The 22,707-nt window shown below is 49.7% G+C and overlaps 1 protein-coding gene across 18 annotated transcripts in view; it reads left to right on the forward strand.

The window, feature by feature from the left end:
* Positions 1-12,944, forward strand: part of SDK1 (sidekick cell adhesion molecule 1) — an 894,112-nt gene extending 881,168 nt beyond the window's left edge. For 16 of the 18 annotated variants that reach the window (XM_077907645.1, XM_077907637.1, XM_077907636.1 and 13 more), the window contains one exon: positions 9,204-12,944. In XM_077907645.1, coding sequence (XP_077763771.1) covers positions 9,204-9,455 — 252 coding nt within the window. In that variant the 3' untranslated portion in view covers positions 9,456-12,944. The remainder of the gene's footprint in view (positions 1-9,203) is intronic. The other 2 variants (XM_077907639.1, XM_077907638.1) reach the window with 2 other exon arrangements.
* The last annotated feature ends 9,763 nt before the right edge of the window (positions 12,945-22,707 follow it).

Below are 22,707 nucleotides of genomic sequence, written 5' to 3' on the forward strand. Positions count from 1 at the left end.
CAGTTGTGTGGAGTACTCTGTCTGTGGGGCCTGGCTGATTTACGGCACCGTGGAAGTCACCTAGATTTTTGACCTTCTGCCATCCACTAATGTATTGATGTCTCCAGCTATTGTTGAACTGTCTATTTCTCACTCCAATTCTGTCAGTTTAATTTTGTGTATTTTGCGGCTCTGTCATAGGTAGATATATGTTTATAATAGTTACATCTTCTAGGTGGATTGACCCTTTCAGTAGTATAGTATGTCTCTTTTGTCTCTGGTAACAATTTTGTCTTCAAGATTACTTTGTCTGATATTACTCAGCCACTCTGGTTCTCTTTTGGTTACTGTTGACATGGTATATCATTTCCATTCTTTCACTTTCAACTTGTTTGTATCTTTGAATCTAAAATGTGTCTCTTATAGACAGTATGTAGCTGGTGCATATCAGGGTTTTGTTTTTTTTTTTTTGTTTTTTTTTTTTTGCTCTGCCAGTCTCTGCCTTTTGACTAGATTGTTTAACCCATTCACATTTAATGTAATTACTGCTAAGGTAGAATTTACATCTGCATTTTGACAACTGTCTTTTATATGTCTCATATCTTTATTCCTCTTTTTCCCCCACTTGCTTTTTCCTTCTTTAAAAAAGATTTTATTTATTTATTTATTCATGAGAGACACAGAGAGAGAGAGAGAGAGGCAGAGACACAGGCAGAGGGAGAAGCAGGCTCCATGCAGGGAGACTGATGTGAGACTCAATCCCGGATCTCCAGGATCAGGCCCTGGGCTGAAGGCGGTGCTAAACTGCTGAGCCACTCAGGCATCCCACTTTGTTCTTTTTTTAAGGAAAATTTTCTAATGTACCATTTTAATTTGCTTAACTTTTGCTTTTACTCTGTTTTTCCAGTTATTTTTGTTACTGGTTGCTCTAGTATCAACATTTACTTAAGATTTATACTAGGGTACCTGGGTGGTTCATTTGGTTAAGCATTCAACTCTTGATTTTGGCTTAGGTCTGTCTCAGGATCCTGGGATTAGGCCCTACATGAATCTCCATGCTCAGTGGGGAGTCTGCTTGAGATTCTTTCCTTTGCCTTGCCCCCCTACCCTGGCTCATGCACAAGTGCATTCTCTCTGTCTCTCTGTCGCTCGCTCACTCTCTCTCTCTCTCTCTCTCTCACACACACACACACACACACACAAATATTTTTTTAAGAAAGACTTATACTAAATCTCAGTGATATATAGAAACTTTACTCCTATACAGCTCTACAGCCTCCTCCCCTTTCTATGCTATTATTATACATGTTATGTCCGTATATCCATATGGTTACAAACTCAAGAATACATTTTGATAGTTACTACTTTACAGAACTATATGTCTTTTAAGGAAGTCAAGAGAGGAAAGGAGAGCAAGTATGTTTCTGGAGTTTACCACTTTAGCCTGTTTATGTACTTTTTCTGGTCCTCTTCATTTCTTCCTGTGGATTCAAGTCACCATTGGTGCCATTTCTTCACCCAGCTTCCTCCTTTATGCTATTATTGTTAAGTATGTTACATTTCTATACATTATAGGCCCAACAATACAATCATATACATATTTTATGAAATTGCTTTTTAACTCAGATAAAAGAAGAAAGAAAAAGAAATATTCAGTCATACTATCTTTTATAATTACCTGTGTGTGATCACCTTTGTTGATACCTTTTGTCTTTTCATGTGAATTTGAACTTCTGTCTGTGTCACTTGCTTTCAACCTGACAGTCTTCGTTTAGTGTCTCTTGTAAGGCACGTTGGCTAACAGTGAATTTTCCCATTTCTGTTTATCTCAGAATGTCTATTGCACCTTCATTTTTTGAAAGTAGTTCTGCTGAACAGATTCTTGGTTAGCAGTTTTTATTCAACACTTTGACTACATCGACCCCATTGCCTTCTGTCCCCCAGCTTTTTTCTGATTAGAAGCCAACTCCTACTATTATTCAAGTTCCCTTGACCATGATCTCAAGAGTTTTTGTCTTTGTCTTTTTTACGGTGAGGCGTCTGGGTATGGACTTTGCTCCATTTTTCTTACTGGGTGTTTGTGGAGCTTTCTGGGCATGTGGATTAATGCTTTTGATAAATCTGGAAAGTTTGAAGTCATTTTTTCCCCTGTTTTTCTGCCTCTTGCCTTCTCCTCTCATCTCACTGCTGTCATGACTGGCTCATGTGGTGGTGCTCCCAGCACCTGCTCACATTTATCAGGTGCTCTTTCCTTTTGTGGTTGCTCTTTATTGTGTATGTGTGTGTTCTCTGTGTTTCGGATTGCATAATCTCTGTCAATATCTCCTGGTGCCCTGATTCTTTCCTCTGCCAGACCCAGCAGACCGCAGGGTCCTTCTTGTGAATTGTTCATTTTAGCTATTGTATTTTTCAATGCCAAAACTTCTCATTTGGTTCTTTTGCAATAATTTCTGTCTCTGTTGATAGTCTCTACTTGTGCAATATTGTCATCTTCTGTTCTTTAAACACAGCTTCCTTTAGTTCTATGGATAGATTATAATAGCTGCTTTCAAAATCTTTGCCAACCAACATTCGGGCCTCCTCCAAAGGCTACCTGCTTTTTGTCCCCTGTATGGCACACACTCTCCTGGACTTTTTTGAAAACAGGTCATTTTAGTTAATATATTGTACCAATTTGGAATACTGGTCTCTTCCACCCCCAGGATTGTTCTTGTTGTTTGCTTATTTCTTATTTAGTGACTTGGCTGGAGTAGTTCAATGGAAATCTGGTGCCTTCACAGTGTGGACTCTCCGATGCCGCTCCTGAGAGATGCAGCCTTGGGGATGCATTCAGGCCCCCTGAATACCAGGGATAACAATGGTCCCAGCCAGGCTCTCTTTGTACCCTTTTCTCCCCCAGTTAAGATTCTGGATGGTCTGTCATGGTTGGTATCACACCCAGCTTTTAACCTCCACCACTTGTTGACTCAATTATTTTTCACAATGCCCTGGGCTATACATTACTTCATGGCTTGATCCAATTAAAATGCAGACCTTTTGTAGAGGCAAGATGTTGTCAATCTGAATTTTGCTCTGATCCCAAGAGGGCTCTCCTGAGCTATGTCTCTTTCCCTGGTTCCCTCTGTTAAACTTCTGGCAGGTTTATTACTTCGCTTGCTATAATCATGGAATTAACAACTTCCTCTTAATTTCTCAAACTGAAGGACTCTGCTATTTTCAATAATGCCCTTAGGCATGCTCTGTTACAAACAAAGCCATCCCCTCCGGAGCTCTCTGTTCTAATGGACTGTCTCTCCCCACTGTGCAGGACTTCTGTGTCATGGCACCAAAGCTGAGGGTGGAGACAGTGGCCCTCTTATCCCATAGTGACACACCTGCTGTAAAAGTAGGGCACTGGGTGGAGATGGTAGTCCCTGGTCTTCTGAGCTTGCCTTTCCCAGGGTAAAATGTCTTCCTTACAAGCCAGTTTAGGCAAGGAAACTGGGGTTCAGTGTTCTCAGCCTGCCACAAGTGGTATAGACCATCCAGCCTGTGGGTGAGGACAGGGTGAGGAAGGGAACCTGGTTCTCTTAGCCATACCTGCCTGAGATAGAGCTTTCATCACACTGAGCTGGGGATGGGAGTGGGGAGGCGGGTGATGCAGGTCACAGTTCAAGTGCCTCCGACTCTTGTTGTTCTTACTGAAATTTAGATTTTTCTGGAATAAATCTTTCTCCATTTGCTATATGTCCTTGCCACTATTTTCAGAGACTATAAATGCCTGTTTATAAAATCACTCTCCCCAGTTAAATCATTGCTCCACCAGGAAGAGAATCTGCTAGCTCCTCACCAGCCATTCTGGAAATGCCTTTTGCATTTGTAATTGATGGTAAATGTAGTGATGACTTCCGCCCAGTCCCTTAACCTCAAATTCACAGAAACAGAGTCAATTTATAGAACTGTAGACAGAGCCCTTAGAGAGATAAGCAGGAAGAACAAACCAGTGGTGGATAGCAACAGAATACACCAGAAGCACTTATCTCAAATAGGACTAACTAATGAGTGCCTTGTATTTCGATTTAGATTTGATATTAACCCTCCCGACCGGTGGCAGCTTCTGGGTTTAAAGACACTGCACACTGAGATGCCAGTGGTGGAGAGTATGGCACAGTCTGGGCCCTGGGCTTTGCCAAGGGTTTGACACAGAGTGAAGCAGGAGTGAGGAGGGTAATGCCCTCCCCTCCTGCCCACCCTCCTCTGCAGAGCTCAAGGGAACGAGGAAGCAGAAACCTTGCAAGGTCTTGGCTGGAAGAGCTCTTCTGTGAAGTTAATCTTTCACTAAGAAACTAGCGATGCTGTCCTTTTCTCCCCAGGGTATATTTTTAACCATTTTCAGAAATATTGCTTAAAGGGGAAATTCTGCAGATAGGTTCACAGGAGCACGGGAACCTGCCTGATTGGAACCACTCTGAGTTAGGCTCTCGCTGTCGCATGACACACGCTGTGGCTCTTTATCTTTCTCCAGTTAGGAATAAGAGGGTCTGTCACCGGCTTTTCACACGACTGCTTATGAACTATATCAGGACTACTGTTCAGATCACACTATAAAAATTGTTCTCGAAACCCAAATAAATGGTTTTCAAAATCTCTCCTGCTCCAACCAACTTAGACCAACCCCCTCATACCTAATTAATTCCCTAATAATATTTGACTCTTTCATCTTGCAAATATAATACCAAAAGTATTGAGATTATCTCTGTTAGCTGCTTGCCAGGCATCTGTGCACCTTTAGAAACTGCCACCACATCCAATCACCTGCTGTCCTTCTGTGGTTTCCTGGGAAACCAACACACTTCACTACTTCGTATCACACAGGAAACTTAAAAAAAAAAAAAAAAAAAGGACCCTGCAGCATTGCCTTTCTGTCAATAATCCTAACTCACTAAAATATATCCGCATTAAAAAATAATAATGTCATATAAACAATAAACAGAACAGGCAGCAGCAGGAGGAAGGATGGCATTTTAATCCAGTGCTCTCTCATAGAGGAGACGCCAAGGGCTGAGCAGAAACCAGGAGGCCCAGCTTATGTGTCATGTGACCCTCCACTCCTAGGCTCCTGTTTCTCCTGTGTTTCTGCAGGGTGGTCTCACAGAAGCTCTTGGCTGGGTCTCTAGGTGCCCAGCTTTGCCACATAAAGAACTCTGCTCTTCCAGATGAAGTGCAAAGAGTCCCAGGGAGGTTTCCAATTGGCTCTGATCAAATCACATGTGTGCCCATTAGCCAATCACTAATGAGGGACAAGGCAGAGAAGGATCACTTCCTGAAGTTCATTTGAGAAGGTCAAAGCCCACACACAAACACTGGGACATCACTGTGAGCCAGACAGCCACCCAACTTCTCCTGTCGAGGCCTCTTCTCAGCACCCACATCTGTCTCAGACCCCTCTCTCCATAACTGTAGGACTTTGAGGTCCATGATTGAGAGAACATACAATGATGTAGCTTCTGAGCTGTCTCCAGTGAGACTGTTCGTCAAGTAAATGGGCCTATAGATGTGGGACACGAGACACATCCATCCTCTAAGCCAGGCTGGACATGCCTGGGGAGAGGCTACCTCCTGCAAGAACATGAGAGTCCCTTCTAGACCAGACACCCCTTCTCCCCCCATTGCCACCTGGCCATCATGCGCTAACTTTTCCATGGGCCAACAGCTGCAGGAGGAAGGGTGGGCAGGGGTAGCAAGAGGGGGAGATGTGGGTGCCAGACAGGTGTGCTGAAGCGACATCTGCCTATGGCCATTTCCCCCAACACAGAGACCCCACAGAAGGCCTACCTCGTAAAGTGTTCCTCTAACCTTTTATACAGCTGCACTGGAAAATGTACCAAAGTGTTTCTAAAAAGGCTTTATTTCTGCCACCTTAGCTGTGATAGCAGCGCTGGGTCTGGCCCCACTCTGTCGCCCGCCACTATGACCCTGAGAAGGTCACATGCTTATGGGGGTCTTGGTTCTTTCAGACACAAAACAAGGAGATTGAATCCAATTGCTCCTTCTCACATTTGTGCTCATGCACATCCTTCATGGTTGGGACGGTGCGGCCTCCAAGCACTAGAGGGTACAGTGTGAAGAGGGTGAAAATCTTGAACCATATGTTCAATCTCCAGAAAACCATGACCCCTGACCCGAGTGTGCGATCCCCACTGTCATCATCCTGAGTGTTCTTTGCGTTTCTCCAGAGAGGAATGCATCTCCTCCTCTCCCTGACATACCTCCACGTGAGCTCTCTTCTCCCAAGCTTCTTAGAACCAGGATGGATGTCTCAGAAGGAACAAACCCAACTCTGGGGGCAATAACATAGATTCCACCTGCTTCCTTCAGGTGACCTTTGTTCTCGTCCTTGCCGGTCTTGGTATACATAGAGCTCGTAAGCCCCTCAAAGCCTCTGGAAAACAGGGGAAGAACAAACCTTAACTACTAGAATTTCAGGTGCCCCATCTCTTATCAGCAACCCCCAAGGCCAGAAGAACCATTGAAGAACTCAGCATTTTTCAGGTGCAGGAATCCATCAGATACTATGTCAAGTCCCCAGCAGGGGCAGGGCGGCAATCTCTGATCAAACACCTTAGCATTTCTGCAGCAAAACCAAAGGATATTCACACTAAATAGTCTCACATCAGTTCAGCTCAGGGTTAGCTGCCAAATGAGCCTAACGCAAGTCAGGCTTCGCCACCAGATGAGGTCACGAAAACAGCTTTTGGCTTTCAGAGCACGGTGGGTCTGAGATTGACGGGTGGGCCGGTGTGAGTGGGATCAGCTGATGCAAAGGAGAGCTGGAGCAGAGAGCCAGTTCCATGTTTGCTGAGGCAGCAGGAGCCTCTGGGCTGCAGGGCTCCAGGGCTCCCACCCCTCCTGGGACACCGGGCAGCTTGCCTGCTCTCTGAGCCTCTCTCTTCACCCCTAAAATAGGAATAAAATCCCCACCTCACAGGCCACTCTGCAGTGTCAGAGATCATGCAGGGGGTCACTCTGTCTGCAGTAGCATCTGCTAAAAAGAAGCTCCTCTTGGATGGCTCTGTTGTCACCATCACTGTCTCATTATGGAAGAGCTGGATACTCTCTGCATCTTGGGATGTGTCAGGAGGGGACATTCATCTGACCCGCATTTACATGAGCTCTGACTCAGTAAAAAAAAAGCAGAGGAACCACAGATGCATTCAGCTGCCAGCAGTTGATTGTGCCATAACATAAACAGTTTACATTTAATGTCCTGAGAAGTCCTGAATCTGTGACTTACTATTACTTTCCTGTAAATATCCAGTGAGAGCCAGATTTTCAGCCTGTGTCTAGAGAATCCCAGGAGTCTCTGGCTCCCCTGCCCACGTCCACGAGGGACTTCTGCATAGCCAAGAGGCCACCAGCTTTCACAGGCCTGCGGGACACAGGCCTGGCTTCCTGAGTGGAGGCCACTGTTTGTTAGTCCCCGGATAGAGCTTCTTGCATGGGGGCCATGTCCTCCCCATCAGATGAGGAGAGTGGCTCAGGCGTATGGCTCAGAGCTTTCATGAGTCTCTCTACAGACCACATGTAAGATGGGGGCAAGCAGTCAGCTCTCCCCCCCTTCCCTACCCTCACTCCAGCCTGGCAGAGCAGGAGCTTCTAAGGAAGACACATTCCCTGGCCCTACCCCAGAGCCTTTTGATCAAGACAGCAGGAACCACACTCAGGAATCTGTGCTCTCCCCAAAGCTCCCTGGTGATTCTGAGACAGCATTTGGGGGCCTCCTGACACCGTCTAGGGAGACAAAGAAGGACAGAGCTCAGGCATCAGAGCCTCAAGAAGAGATGCACCAGAGTTTCAAGGACAGAGCCCCGGGGTGGGGAGATATCTTGGAGGGGGAGAGGCTTTACCCAGCCACAGGCTCCTGTTTCCTACCTTGAACTTGAAAGCTGGACGAGGTCATGTCTCTGGACCCATTTCTGGCATATTCAGGGTGTCCAAGGCCTCTGCTAGGTCCCTGGGGGTGCATGGAGGAACCTGCTGTATTTTCAGGGTATAGGGACTGGGCATCTCCGAGTGGGGCCTGGCAGCAGAGCCTGACCAGCCTGCGGCTCCACCCCAGCAGGTGGCAGGGCTCCCAGGGGTGCAGGAAGCTCCCAGAACCACACAGCACCTCTGAGGCAGGGAAAGCAGGAGCGTCCATTCTCTTGGGAGAACAGCCTCCACTGTCTGTTAGCAGTGCTCTCAGTAATTTAAAGTCAACCCCCAAAACCATGAAATCGAGTTTGGCTTTAAGAATATGAACATAGAAGCTATGTGGACTAAATGTTCTTACTGGAAACTCCTGATTTATTTTATTAAAAGAAAGGGAGAGAAAGCCTCTCAGACCGACCTTCAGACGTCAACAGGGCAGGCTCTTCTGTAGTGTGTGGCCAGGGTCAGGTCTCTCCGGCCTGGGGAGGGAGGGGTGGACGGCGACATTAGACATCATGGCTCACCAGGGCCTCCCTCCTTGGCAGCCAACCCATAGAGGTCTGCGTGCATGAGACATCACATAGAAATGTGTATCCCACAGAGAACACCCCATCTGCACCCCCACATGTGGTCAGGGCCGGCTCCCTTTGGGGCAAGCTGAGGACGCTGGGCCTTCCTGGCTCCCACCATGCAGTTCTGCCCCATGTGGACACAGAGCACCCCCTTGAGGCTGTGTAGACCTGCCCTGGGCAGAGATTGAAGTGTAGACCCCTCCTGAGGACAGGCTCAGACAGACAGGGATTAGGTCCAGCAGCTCAGGAACAGCTGGGACAGCACATCCTCCCTCTGTAAATGCAGTGGAGACACTGAGCTCAGCTGGGTGTCTGGGGGTGGGGGCAGGCTGGGGAAGTGGGGTCGGACCTCCTGTGGAGGGCGGGCCTAGGGGAGGAAGGGGAGGAGGGCGGGAACTGACTCGAACCTTCCAACTTTGGGTAACTAATGCGGCTCCTGCCTCCTGGCCACTCCTGGCTCAGCCCTGCTGCCTGTGGCCACCCTCCCCCTGTGGCCACCGGTGTCTCCCATGGCTGCCCCCCACATGCCCCCATGGCCACACTTCCCCTCTCCCATGCACCGCCCCCTGCCTCCCTACCCCCCATGCCCACCCACCCTGTCTTCCCTCTCCCTCCAGGCCACCCCACCCCCCATGCCCACCCTGCCCCCAGAGGCTGTCCTCTCCCTCCCGGGTGCCCGCTCACACCCTGCTGTCCCCCCAGGGCACCGACTCCGAGTCCGAGGATGTGCCCCCCCAGCACTCCTTCGTCAACCACTACATGAGTGACCCCACCTACTACAACTCGTGGAAGCGGCGGGCCCCGGGCGGGCGCGCCCCGCACAGGTACGAGGCAGTGGCGGGCGGCGAGGCGGGGCCGCACCTGCACACGGTGGTCACCACGCAGAGCGCCGTGTTCGCGCCCGCGGGCCCCGGCGCCAGGACTCCACTCACCGGCTTCTCCTCCTTCGTGTGACGGCCCCAGCGGGGGCCCTCCGCGGACCTCCCAGCCTACTTTTGTTAAGACAATCAACTCCAATAACTGAGCTCAAGCTTTTGTTTAAAAAGAATTCTGATAAGTGATGATTTTACCTACTTGTGGACACTAGATTTCAATTAGAAAGGTTTTTTTAACGGCTTTTTGTAACATCGCTGCAGGAAGCGGGTTTCTTTGTTTTCTTTTCTTTTTACGAGAAGGTGTATTTCAGTGGTGCAATGGCGGGAAGACCTCAGACACCCCCCCCAGCCCTGGGTTCGTCCACCCCGATGCCCAACTAGGGAGGCTACGGGGGAGGCAGAGCAGGGGTCCAGGGAGCTGTCTGCCCGCGTCCAGGCCGCTCCTTCCTCTTCTCCACCTCCTGTGCCTCCGGAGAACCAGCTGCGCCGGGGTCCCCATCGGTGACACCCCTGGCTGGGCTCTCGCTGCCTCCTGGGGTCCGCAGAGCGAAGTCTGCGCTGGGCTCAGCGCTTTTCCACCCGACCGCATCCACCTCCAAAGTATTCTCCCCCGCAGTTTCTAGGCAAGGAATCAGCTGTCAAGTTCCCGGCGAGGGGGCCAGAGCTCGCGAGGTGGGGTCCCCTGACTCGGTGACGACTCAGTGGTTGGCACCCTGTGTCATTCCCGTGGTGAACTATCCGGCCTTCTTTTCTTCCTTTCTTCCCTTAAACCCGACGGTGCAGAGCAGGAAACCACCCCCAGGGCTGGCAGGCGCCCCGCCGGCCTCACCCAGCAAGCTAGCTCCTTCCCGAGAACACAGCACACAGCCAACCCCGCTAACCCAGAGAGAACAAGACGGCGCTTGCAGAATTGCTTGTTGTGTAAGAGGTGTGCATTGTTAACCAGAGTATTTTTTAAATCTTTTTATCTTTTTTTAAAATATGTCACATGAAATGAATGAGTCTCTGCTGTCTCCAGGTGCCTTTTTATTAATTGTTTAGCTTTGTACATGAGAAAGACGAAAAGCGTCAGTGTCTCCAAATAAAGCAAAACAGCTCTGAGCAAACGAGGCCCCGAACTGCCCCCCTGGCCAGGCCTGCAGCGCTCGTGGGCGCCGGCCTTCCCCTGGCACAGCCGCGGGCTCCCCACCCTGCCCGCTGCCCGCTGCCCACTGCCCGCTGCCCAACCCCAGGCTGCTGCTCTCTCTTCCCCGACCCCAGCCCAGCTTTTAGCCTTAACTGGGTTTCTGGAAATGCTTTTCCCCCCTTTGCTATTGTTTTGTTTCCGTTTTTCAGCTACATGAAAATAGCATGAACTACGCTGCAAATCTGAAAGTCCAAACTGTAGCTGCGGCTCCAGCCATCACATTATTCTTGCGAGAGGTGTCTGACAGGGCTGAGGAGCAGGTGGCCGACCCGACAGGCCTGAGCCTAGGTTCGGGTGTGCGGGGTGTGGTGCCGGTGCCAGCAGGAGTGCGCCCAGAGCTCGGGGGGCCGGGTGTCCCCACCTCGCCAGCGGGAGTGGGGCCATGACAGTGCCCAGCCACTCTGTGGACACCCCAAGGCCGAGGGCAACAAGGCAGGTGCAGTCTTCCCGAGTGGCCTGCCAGCGCCCTGAGGGTGGGGGAGCCTGTGTCGTGGCCACGTGGACAGCCTGTGGCGTCTCCTCGGCTGTATTCCTTCTATAGCTCCACAGGGCCCCCTGCTTTCAGAGCGGCCTCCTGTGGCCCCAGGAGACCGAGGAGAGTTTTGTGGTGGGTGAAAAGCCCCTTTTCAGTTTTTCCAAAACAAGAGGGTGTGGAAGGGTTCCTTTCCTTCTCTCTCCCCCCACTCCTTTTCCTTCCTTCTCTCTGTCCTGCCTTCTTTCTCTGAGTGGAGGCAGAAATATTCTAAACCAAAAATCCTCGATGCTCTGCCCAAAGCCACTTGTGTGTGAGAATCACTGCCCACAGTTCACCGGCCAGGACGCGCCCTGGGTTCAAGGCGCTCCTTCCTCTCGGCCCCAAGTCAGCGGCCAAGGGGGCAGGAAACGGCAAGGCTTACAAACTGAGCTTCTTGGAAGACAGGCGCCCAGTGGAGAACGCGGACAAACACCGCCTTCCGTGCACTTCGCTCTCTAAGCCATATGGACTTTGCTTTAAACCATGGGGGAAGAGTGTTATGACGTGTTGGAATGAGGACGATTTGGTTTGAGGTGTGTTCTTTGCTTTGGGGATTTTGCGACGACACGACACCTTTTTTTTCAGGTTCATTCTATTTTCCGTGCTTTCTCTACCTTCCCTGAACTCACTTTGTGTGGAACCGTCTGTCTGAGTCTACACTGGCTGCTTATGGACTGTTGGCATCTGCGCTCCAGCCCAGCCCTTGGCCCTCGGCAGACTGCTCCAAAGGAAGAGCAGGTGCTCGCAGTGAGGCTTGTGCCTCCCCGAGCAGTATGCACATGGACCAGTGTCACTTCCCGGCCTCTCACCTTTACTTCAGGGAGGAAAAAAATACATCACACGAACGAACCACATTCCTTTAACTAAGACAAGATGAAATGTCCTCTTCTTGCCGCCTTCTGTAGTGACATCACTCAGGGGCCCCACAGGGAGCAGTGGCCGAGCCCCCATCCCATGCCCACCCTCGTATGGGCCATTGGACATTGTGCTGACGGCTGAGCTGCCCTTCCCGTGTGAGGGTGGGCCAGCAAAGTGGCCCGGGGAGGCCGTGCTCTCTGTGGGGGCTGCAGGGCTGGGCATGCACGGGGCCGGCCCTCTCTGCCAGGCACCAGGGCACCACTCCCCAGACAGGTGAGCGGCAGGGGCAGCTACGGGCATTAAGCACATCGGCATGGCCTCATGCACCTCCCCCTGGATAAATCAGCCCAAACCGAACCCCCACCTCCTCCAGCCTTCCCTTCCGCTTCTCTCACTGCCATGCTTTAAGGAGTGCTGAATGAAATGTCTTAGCAGAGGACGGTGTGGCCTAGGGCAGTGTGGGGACCCACACCCCCCAAAAGCGATGGAAGTGGCCCTCTGCCAGGTACAACTTCCACGCCGCCGGGAGGAAGGGTCACGTGCACGCTCTGTAAACTTCTTTTGATGCTGTGCTTGTACTTGATCACGACTGGATTGAAGCATGGTGTTTGCGCAATGGAACGTAGCATGGTTTCTAGTTTTTACAAATCCTTGGCACACAGTGTAGTTACTCTCCCAATGAGCAATCCATCCGCGTATCCCAATCGGGCTCTCCTTAGGGCAGCATCCCTATAGCATGGATCGGGTCAGGAAGGCAGAGACACTGTAGCCACCCGTGAACTGAGCTAGTCTGCCAAGGCATGCTCATCTCCTCTCAACGTCGTCGCCTTCTGGGTTCTCTAGAGCTTAGGTCAGTCCTGAAGTTTTCCCAACAATGTTTTCTGGAATTGTGCAGAAAACCAGATGTCCTTTAAAAAAAAAAAAAAAAAGGAAAAAGAAAAAAAATCTTGTAGGAAGACAGAGAGGTGCTATGGGTATGATTTTTAATAAAAACATCATTTTGTTCCTTACGTGCTTGTGGTTTTCTTTAACAAGTATCGATGAAATGACTCATGAATTCTAGGGCTGTAAAGATTAGCCCCAGTGAAGTCCTAAACCACACACGCAGTGGTCCCTGACCCCAGTCCTGGTGAGATGCAGGTATGCACAGACAGCGGGGCTGAGCTCAGAGGGATTTACGCTGTCCTGGGGAGACCCGCACCAGGGGCACCTGGCCATGTAGCCCCACCACCTGGCCGTGCCCCCAAAAGGCCCCCAGAGCCCAGAGAGGAGACTGCTCCCTACCAAACTTAGCTTTGGTTGGTGGGAATGTGGGGCCCAGGCAAGGTCTCCCCTCTGGGCAGGGCCCCCAAGAGAGGCGTGGCCCCCCACACTCTCCTGTCCTGCCAGCCTCGGAGGGGGGCTCTCAACCCTGTGCACTCTGTGAATCACTGAGTGCGCACAAATCCCAGGGCTGCGGCCACACCCAGACCAACTAAGGATCTCTAGGGGCTGGGCCCAGACACCCGCTTCTTTTTTGAAAGCTCCGCAGGTGATTCCCATGTGCAGGCAAGGCAGGCCAGCCTGGGAAAAGGCCAGGGAGCACGGGGGTTGGGGGTACCGGGGCACCGGGCCGGAGTTCCAATTTGCCCTCTTGCTCCAGGAGCCAGCACTGCCATCACCGAGCCAGAGGTAAGAACGTTTTCGTTTTGCTCTTTTCCCCGCCACTGACCGCCTACGTTCCACCCTCCCTAAGTATGAAATTGAAATCTGCGAATTTCCCTCTGTGCCCAGGATGTCCGACTTGTGGCTGCGTGTCCAAGTCAGCGGATGGTCACTGAACACCACCGCTTGCCAGATTCGCCTGTTCATCGCAGGCCCTGGTGCCGCAGGCACAGTCAGGGCTCCAGTCTGTGATGAGGAAAGGCCCAGAGAGGGGCAGCCACCTGGCCCGGGGAAGCCAGCCGGCGAGGGGCAGGTCGGGCTCCGAACCAGGTGGCTGGGGCCGCAGGGCGGGGGTCTGCTTTCCCCTCAGCTTCTCCCAGGAGGTTGGGACGCAGAGCCTTGGGGAAGCTGGTGTCCCTGCCCGCAGCTTGGAGCCTCGTGGCAGAGAGGCACCTGCGCAAAAGTGTGCAGGCACGGGAGGCTCCGTGTCCCCGCGTGCTCTGCTCCTGCACGCAGATAAAAGGTGCGTGTTTGCTTGGCCTGTGCCTGGAAAGCTTCGTCGTGGTGACTGTCGTCGTGGGAAAGTTCATGGGAGGCCTTTGTAAACGCAACATTTTTCACCGGGAACAGATACCCCCACTGCCGTGTGGGTGACAGGTAGGCGGACTGCCCTAGGCAGGAAAAGCAACATGGGTGAGAGTCCCGGACGCAAAGGCCTGACTGCGCTTCCTTGCCTCCTGGGGGCAGGATGGGGTGGGGGGGTGGGGACCGGGAAGGGGTAGCAGCGAAGGGTGGCCTGCTGGGGGCCCGTGCCCGCCTGTGAGGAGCCCAGGGATTCCTACACCCTGAGCCCTGCAGAGCCTGGCCCCAGACGGCCCAGAGCTCACATCCGTGGCCCTGGGAGCCGGGGTGGGGTGGCGGGCGGTGGTGGTGGGCTGCAGGGGTGCAGGGACCTGCATCTCCAGGAGTCAGCCTTCCATGGAAGGGAACTGGGCCTCTGCGTCCTCCTCGACTTCACCGAGAGCCCCATCCACAGGATAATGCGGACCTAGACACCGCTAGGGTGCTGGGGCCCCTGGCAAGGCCCTCAGCAAAGCACCTCTGAGCAGACCTGGGCTCCCGGGGTGGTTCGCACTTTGGCTGCTTTTCCCAGCACTCCTGCACCCCCGCTGACTCTAGGGCATCCCTGTCCCCCAGGCCACCTCCCAGATGGCCGACAAGTGCCCAGGCTAGGCCGAGGGTGGCATGGCTGACTTCTCCATGCACAGTGAATCTGTGCACAGTAACAGAAGAGCAAGCTGGAGGGGCCTCTGAATCTCTCCTGGGAGATCGTCTTGCTTTCTGCCAGTTTCCAAACTGTTCCTGTCGACCTGGCAAGCTCCCAATGTTCTTTCGATGAGTTCCGTTTGCTTAGGTTAACCTGAGACTGGTCACGTGTTTGCAGTGGAAGAACCTTGCTTCTTGCACCTGGGGCAGGGCCTCCTCCTCCTCAGGCCTGAGCTCTGAGCACCGGGGCTGCACCTGCAGGGAGGAAGGGGCCTGCCTGTGGGGCTGCGGAGGCTGCAGAAGGGCCCCCCACCCCGAGGAGTAACAGCCACACTGCTGCCTGGGCTCAGGGGAAGGTCAGTGTGGCTGGGCTTCAGGATAAGGCAAACAGTGGGTCGTTACTGAAACGATTTGCCAACCAAGGAGGGCCCTTGTTCGCAGTGAGCTATGGCTGGAAGCCTGAAGTGTGTTTTCTGCTAAATGAGGTATTTGGGGGACAAAAAAACCACTCAGTGAAAATTGTGAACTGTCTCTAAATGGCCCCAGCCTGGTGGGGCTCTATCCCTGTAGGTCTGCAGTGTTATGCCCACCCAACCAGAGTATTTGGGGTTGACTCATGCAGATGAGGACACAGAAACAGTGCCCTTCTGCCGGCACACCTGTGGGCTTGTGGCTCCTCCTCCACGCAGCCACAGCCTCTGACCCTGACCAGGAGGGGGGACCCTGTCAGCCCCGAAGCCCCACCTTGGACCTCACCGGGCATCCACCTGCAGGAAAGATAAGCCAGGGGGTTGAGCTGACTGCATCACGGGTGGCCTTGACCCTGCAGCCTCCGCCTCGGGATGATCAGAGGTGACCCCACCAAGGCTCTACTCACCCCGGTTCTGACCTCGGGCACCGAGCCCCACAGTGCCAAGGAAAAGGCAAAGCAGAAAAGAGGTTTGGAGGTTGGTGACAAGGCCTCACCACATTTCCTAAGAAAACTGAATTTTGATGAACTGGTTGCCTGTTAATGTGACATTCACAGTGGGTTTTAGAGGTTCGGTTCTGTCTCCAAGTGGAACCGTTCTCAGACACCATTTTTGGGAAGCACAGAAGCTCTTGCAAACCTTCTGATTAAATAGTCCACTTTCCTAGAATGATTGGTTCGCCAGATGCCTCTTGTTAAATGGTCTGATCGTGTCCGTGGCTTCGCTTGTACAAGTGCTTCAGGATTTGCCAAAATTTCTTTCCCTTTAATGGTTTAAGTCAATTAACAGCCAGCATGGGCGAAAATTCCAAGCTGTTAATTTTGGGCTCCACGGTCTTAAAATGTCCTGCTTCTCTTCAGATAAGACCATATTCTACAGTCATTGAGCAAACCACTACATTATGGGGTTGAATGTGATCCAGGTTCAAATATTTTAATAAAAAAATCATATTTCTGAGCCATTCTGAGATGTTTCTATGGGATTCTCCAGCCAGCAGATGGTATAATCAGCTTGATGACTTAGGGGGCCCAGTTGGGGTCCCCAAAGGGAGCCCAAAGGAAAGTCCCATTCAGCTGGTGGAGGCCCAAAGCCTGCAGCTGAGAGTCCCATGCTCTCTGTCTTAGGGAACATTTTTTCAAGAATGTTCAGGCCCAGAAGGTTGGGGACTGGCTGCTCCAGGGATACAGTGTGATGGAAGCAAGACAGAAACCCAAACAAGCCCCTCAGAAGGTCTCCAGGGGCATCTCAGATGGAGAGGCCACACCGTGTCCTGGGGATGCCAATGAGGGGAAGGCCCCTTCATCATCCACCCCACAGTGCCCACTCGCCTCCTGTGTGGACCTGAAGACTCAGCCCTCCTGGCCCGGTGCTGACACAGATGTCCCCAGGCCACCTGAGGTAGGAAATGAAATTTGCCATGTCCACACACTGGAGCCTACGCAGCTGTTTGATGACATCTATGGGCACAGAGCAATCTTCAAGTTATACCCTTACGAGCAAAAATAAGTGTGCTCTCACGTGTGTGTACGCACGTGTGTGTATGTGCACACCCATGCACACACATCAGGGTGTGTAGAGGCCATCTCTGGAAAGATGGACATGAACTTGGTAACAGTGGTTGCCTCTAACCTTGGCGCTATCTGAAGTTGTCACCACACACACACATATATATCTTTTCAAACAGAAGAGGAAAAGAGTGCCAGGGCATCTAGGCTGACGCCCCCACCCCAGTGCCTGTCCTTTGTGGGCTTCTGGGCGCTGGTCACAGACATGAATTGAAGAGGGTGGGCCATGACCTAGCCACGTGGTCTTGGGAAGATCGCTAATGTGCCCCGATATATTTATTTTCTGTAACATAACACTAACCTGTTTGAAGACATAAGTGAGAAGTGAGTGGGAAAGCAATCCGAAGTCTCCAAAGATAAGTGACTGTCACTTTATTCCTGTTGTCCCCATGACCACCAGCTCAGAGGGGCCCCCTCCAGTGGGGGCCCTGGCCACCCAGGGGTGCACGGGAGGATCAAATGTGCCCCATGCCAACCACGCCAAGCCTTCACCATCAACCCCTTCCTGCTTGTAGGGGTTTAGGCAAAAGTAACCCCATTCAAAACAAAATCCACCACCCTGGCTTTGGAACAATTTATGCTCTTTTAGCTAAGAAATCATACCTTGGGTCAATCCCATCTTTCATTTAGAATTTTAGATACTGGGAAGTATCATACATTTCTTAATATTATTAATGAAGCTTTGGAGATATTTGTGTATTGAACTCATGACTTGAAAACACAGGTAGCCAAGCCCCGCTCTCCCCCTGCCCTGTCTGTCCCTTCTTGCCCCACCCCCCCTCCAACCTCCCATCATGTCCTCCTCCTCCTGGCCTCCTTAGTAGCAGCCTCTACTCACAATGGGCTCTCATCATGCCAAGAACAATCACCACTAAATGTGGTTTCTGAATTTTCTATTGCCTTTGAGTGACTCAGAATCCAGCTCGGCTCAAACTGGAAACACACTAGAATCTCAATGAGGCTGCAGAGAATCCTGGTGGCTACAAGCAGAGATGACTGGAAAGCCAGAAGATTAATGCTGGGCAGGACAAAGCACTCGGTTAGATGAAGATATCGTAATCGCAACCCCCAATGCCCTATCTGCGCTCAGAGAGGTGGTGGTGATTTGGTAAAACCACCACCTGCCAATCTGTCTACCCTCTGTTGACACCCTGCTCCCATCTGGCTGACAGGAGGAGGGACTCCTCACCGTGCCGGGCTCAGGAAAGAGCCAGGTCAACAGGAAGCAGCCAAACAGAGGATGAGGACATTGCAAGATGTCTGGGATCAAGAGACTTCTGTGCTTGCCTCCGTCCCCTAGAGGCACAGCCTTTGCCGAGGTGTCTTCCCAGTATAAACCCCATAAGGGTCTCCAGGAGCTGGAACCCCACGGCAGATGCAGTCGCAGTCCTGGGGCGATCCTCCTCCCAGGCTTGCACCCACCCACTGATTGTAACTGTAGTGTGCGAGCAAACAGACTGTTGACATGCGTCTAAATCGAAATGCACCTGCATATTAGTACCCGTTCCCTAGAGCCATAGACTCTCACTGTCTATGACTTGTTTCTAAACTGCCCGTTCCTATTAGGCATTGCCAGAGGTCCCAACAGAAAATTACCTCCTCTTCCTTACCGAGGCCGTGCTGGGGTCAGCCCCACCCTGGCGGGCACTGAGGGATGGGCTCCAGAGACCCGCCGTCTGGGTTCACACCCGGCTCCCATCTTTCCCGGCTGTGTTACCTGGGCTGGGTTCCTACGGATGCCAAGCTCAGTTATCCGATCTATAAAATGTGGACGCTTGGAATACTCAGGAGATGGCAGCTATTCTTGTAGTAGCTTATTTGGAAAACAAAAAGGAAAGCCAGTGCTCGGTAACAGTCACTTGCTTCTGAACAGATGTGAAGTCTCAGTACTTGCTGAGCAAGATGGAACACACCCCCTCTTGTGGAACCGACTTCCTAGTGAGGGGATCCAGAAATAAGCAATAAGCGATCCAGATATTACAGAGGCTCCTCAGGGTGATAGGTGTGATAGAAGTAGAAGAAGAAGTGGAACAGGGTGAGGGGTATTGGGGCGAGGGCAGTTTTCATTTTTACTAAGGCCTCAGGAGAAAGACAGCCTTCCACCACAAACTCAAAGGAGCTAAGCATACTGTTCTTTGAGGAAAAGGGAATGACATTTCTAAGTGGATAATATCTTACAAAGTATGAGGTTTATGGGGAGAGAAGAAGATAAACATAGCTCTTTGGAGAAAACATGAGCAAATCCAGAGCACAGCCCATTGTGCTATTTGGCTTGTACCACGAATGCTTCCCGAGAATTTGTTAAGGGGCAGAGGTTTCTGCAAGCCTCATGGGCAGGTCACTGGGTTTTACACAAGCAAGCAAGTCTGGAAGAACAGCCAGGTGGGACCGGTGAGGGTGAGGTCACACTGGTCTACATCAGGGCTTGGCAAACCACAGCCAGAGGCCGCATGAGGCCCACTGCCGGGTTTTGCTCTCTAATAGCTTTATTGAGAAATACTTGGCATGCCACACCATAGAATTCACCTGTTGATAGTGTACAGAGTTGTGCAACCATCACCTTATTCAAGCAGTAGAGCGTTCTCAAAAGATCTCCCAAAAGGAGATCTTGTAGCCGGCCACTCACTAGCTCTCCCTAAGCCTAGCCCCCCACCCCCCCGCCCAGCCTCAGCAACCACTAATTTACCTCCTGTCTCTACAAATGAGCCTCTTCCAAACACTTCATAGAAATGAAATCATACTGCAAATGGCCTGCTGTCCTGATTTCTCTCACTGAGTGTCATGTTTTCAAAATCATTCCATGCTGTAGCATGTAGTTCATCCCTTTTTGTTTTCCCAAATAATATTCCATTGTATGGTTAGACCAGATTTTGTTTATCTATTCAGCAGTTGATGGACATTGATCATTTCTACTTTTTTGTCTATGACAAATAATGCTACTATGAATGTTTGTGTAAAAATGTTTGTGTGGACATAGGTTTTCATTTCATTTGAGTGTATACATACAAGTGGAATGGCTGGATTGTAGGGCAACTCTAACATCTGGAGGAGCTGCCAGACTGTTTGCCAACGTAGCTGCACCATTTTGCATTCCCATGATCAAAGTATGAGGGTTCTCATTTTTCCACATCCTCGTCAACACTTGTAATCATATGTCTTTCCTATCCAAGCCACCTCAGTAGGCATAAAATAGTATATTGTAGTTTTAACTTGCATTTCCCCAGAGGCCAGTGTTGTGGTGCAACTTTCCACATACATCATATACATTCATTTATCTGCTTTTGAGAAATGATTATTGAAATCCTTTGCCTATTTTTAAACAGAGCTCTGTTGTCTTCATGTTGTTGAGTATTAAAAGTTGTTTATGTGTTCTGGATACAAGTTCCTCGTCAGACATATGACTTGTCAGTACTTTTGCCCAGTCTGGGATTGTGCTGAAACAGCCGGGAATAAGGATAGTAATAGCGCCATCATTTATAATAGCAAAAAAATTATAAGTAATGTGAAGTTATTCAGTAGTAGTTACATAAAATACATTTATTTATAATATGGAAAACATTTCCCTTTTTAACAGCAGTTAAAATAAATGGGGATAGTCCCCATTTATTCCTGAGACATAGTGAATGGACAAAGCAAGGGGAGCCTGGGTGGCTCAGTTGATTAAGCATCTGATTGTTGATCTCAGCTCAGTTCTTGACATCAGGGTCATGAGTTCAAGTCCCATGCCATGTAGGGAGTGGAGCCTACTATAAATAAATAAATAAATAAATAAATAAATAAATAAATAAATAAATATAAATAAATAAACAGACAAAGCAAATTACAGAACAATATAGTCAGCCTTTGACTACTTGTAGAAGCAAAACCGTACTACTTTTCTGTAGGTGCAAACGTGTAGGTAAATACATTTTAGACAATGACTGTTCTACTCCAGCTGAATACCACAGAAAAAAAACTGTGGCTCTCCTACTCCTCCCAGCAAAGACAGAGTGAGGGTTCAGACTCCCACCTTACCAGGCTGGGGCAAGATGGCCCACCACCTTCTCTCCCTCCCTCTGCCACCTGGTGGTTTCAGATCAGGCCAAGGAGAGAGCTGAGACTGTGCCAAGATCACACGGGCAGGCTGGACTTCCACCACCACCTAGAGGTAACACAGAGGCCCTCTACCTCCCCAACAAGCGTGTGGGTGGTGCTAAGTGAGTATAATGGGGAGTCAGGACTTCTACCACCATCCAGTGTCAGGAGAAGCCACTTGGAGAACAGTAATGAAGTGTCTATCCATCCCCTGTCCAGAGTGGTATCAACAGGGAGCCTGAAAGTCCACTCTCTCAACTATAATAAGAAACACCTCTACATCCAGCAGACAATGGAAGCCAAGTGGAGAACCTGGATTCTCACTCCCACCTGGCAGTAAGAAGACACTGTCTCTCTCCCCTGTCTGGACTGGTGTCAGAGGCGGCCAGGTGAAACACAAGGTTTAAAGGAGATTCAGATCCAAGAACCAGGAAAATCATAAACAATGAGAACAGACAATTAACAGATGCCAACACCAAGATGACCCAAATATTAGAATTTTCTGACACAGATTTTAAAGCAGCCTTCTTAAGGAAAAAAAAAATCACTTCAATGAGCAATTACAAATATTATGAAAAAATTGAAAAATTCAGCAAAGAATTAGAAGTTATAAGGAACAACCAAATGAACAACACAATGATTGAATTAAAGTCTCAGTACAGGGAGAGGAATGGAGAGGATACATGGAAAAAATCAGTGAACTTGAAGGTAGAATAATAGAAATTACCCAACCCAAACATCAGAAAGAAAACAGACTGAAAGACAAAATGAACAGAATCTCAGAGACATTTGAAGCTACAAGAAAAGATCTATAATAAAAGATTTGAATCATTGGAGTCCCAGAAGGAGGAAAGAAAAAGGGTATGGGGTGAAAAAGTATTTAAAGAAATGATGGTTGAAATTTCCCCAAATTGGTAAAAGATATAAATGTCAAAGAACCGAGTGACCCCAAAAAGATACATGCGAAGAAATCCATGTCAAGACACGTCATAGTCCAACTTGTGAAAACTAAAAACAAAGAAAAATCTCGAGAGCAAAATGGGACATGAACTCTAGGGGAAAAGCATTCAAATGACAGTGTTTTCTTGTCAGAAACCATGGGGGCCAGGAACAAATGGCAGAATGTTTTCCAAGTGCTGAAAGAAAAGCATTGTCACCTACAACCCTATATCCAGCGAAAAGTAACCTTTGGGAACAAAGGAGGAATTAAGGACAGTGTCAGATGAAGGAAAACTAGGAGCATTTGTAGCCAGAAGATTTGTAGAAGAATATTGTTTTGTTTTGTTGTTGTTGTTTTGTTTTGTTTTGTTTTTTGTAGAAGAATATTGTTAAAGGAAACTCTAGACAAGAGGGAAATGAAACCAGGCTGGGTGGGGGGGGGGAAGCCCTGGGACCCTTAGGAAGGAAGAAAGAAGCAGAAAGAAACATGGGTAAATATGACGGACTTTCTTCCCTTCTGGGTTTTCCAACTTATTAACCGAAAGTGGTAACACTTTTTAATGTGTTCTCATTATAAGCAGAAGAAATATTTAAGATAATTATTTTATAAATGGGGAGGGGAAGGGATGAAAAGAGATGTAAGTTTCTACACGTCATCTGAACTCATAAAATGTCATCACACAAATAGACTGTGGTAAGTTATGTACATGGGATGTATGTAACATGCATGTGACTCTTAATATACATATACATATATTTATATTATATATATATAACTCTACATCGATGACTAAAAAACTTTGAAAGAGATTCAA

The sequence above is a fragment of the Canis aureus genome, chromosome 8 (genome assembly GCF_053574225.1).
Source record: "Canis aureus isolate CA01 chromosome 8, VMU_Caureus_v.1.0, whole genome shotgun sequence".
NCBI lineage: Eukaryota > Metazoa > Chordata > Mammalia > Carnivora > Canidae > Canis > Canis aureus.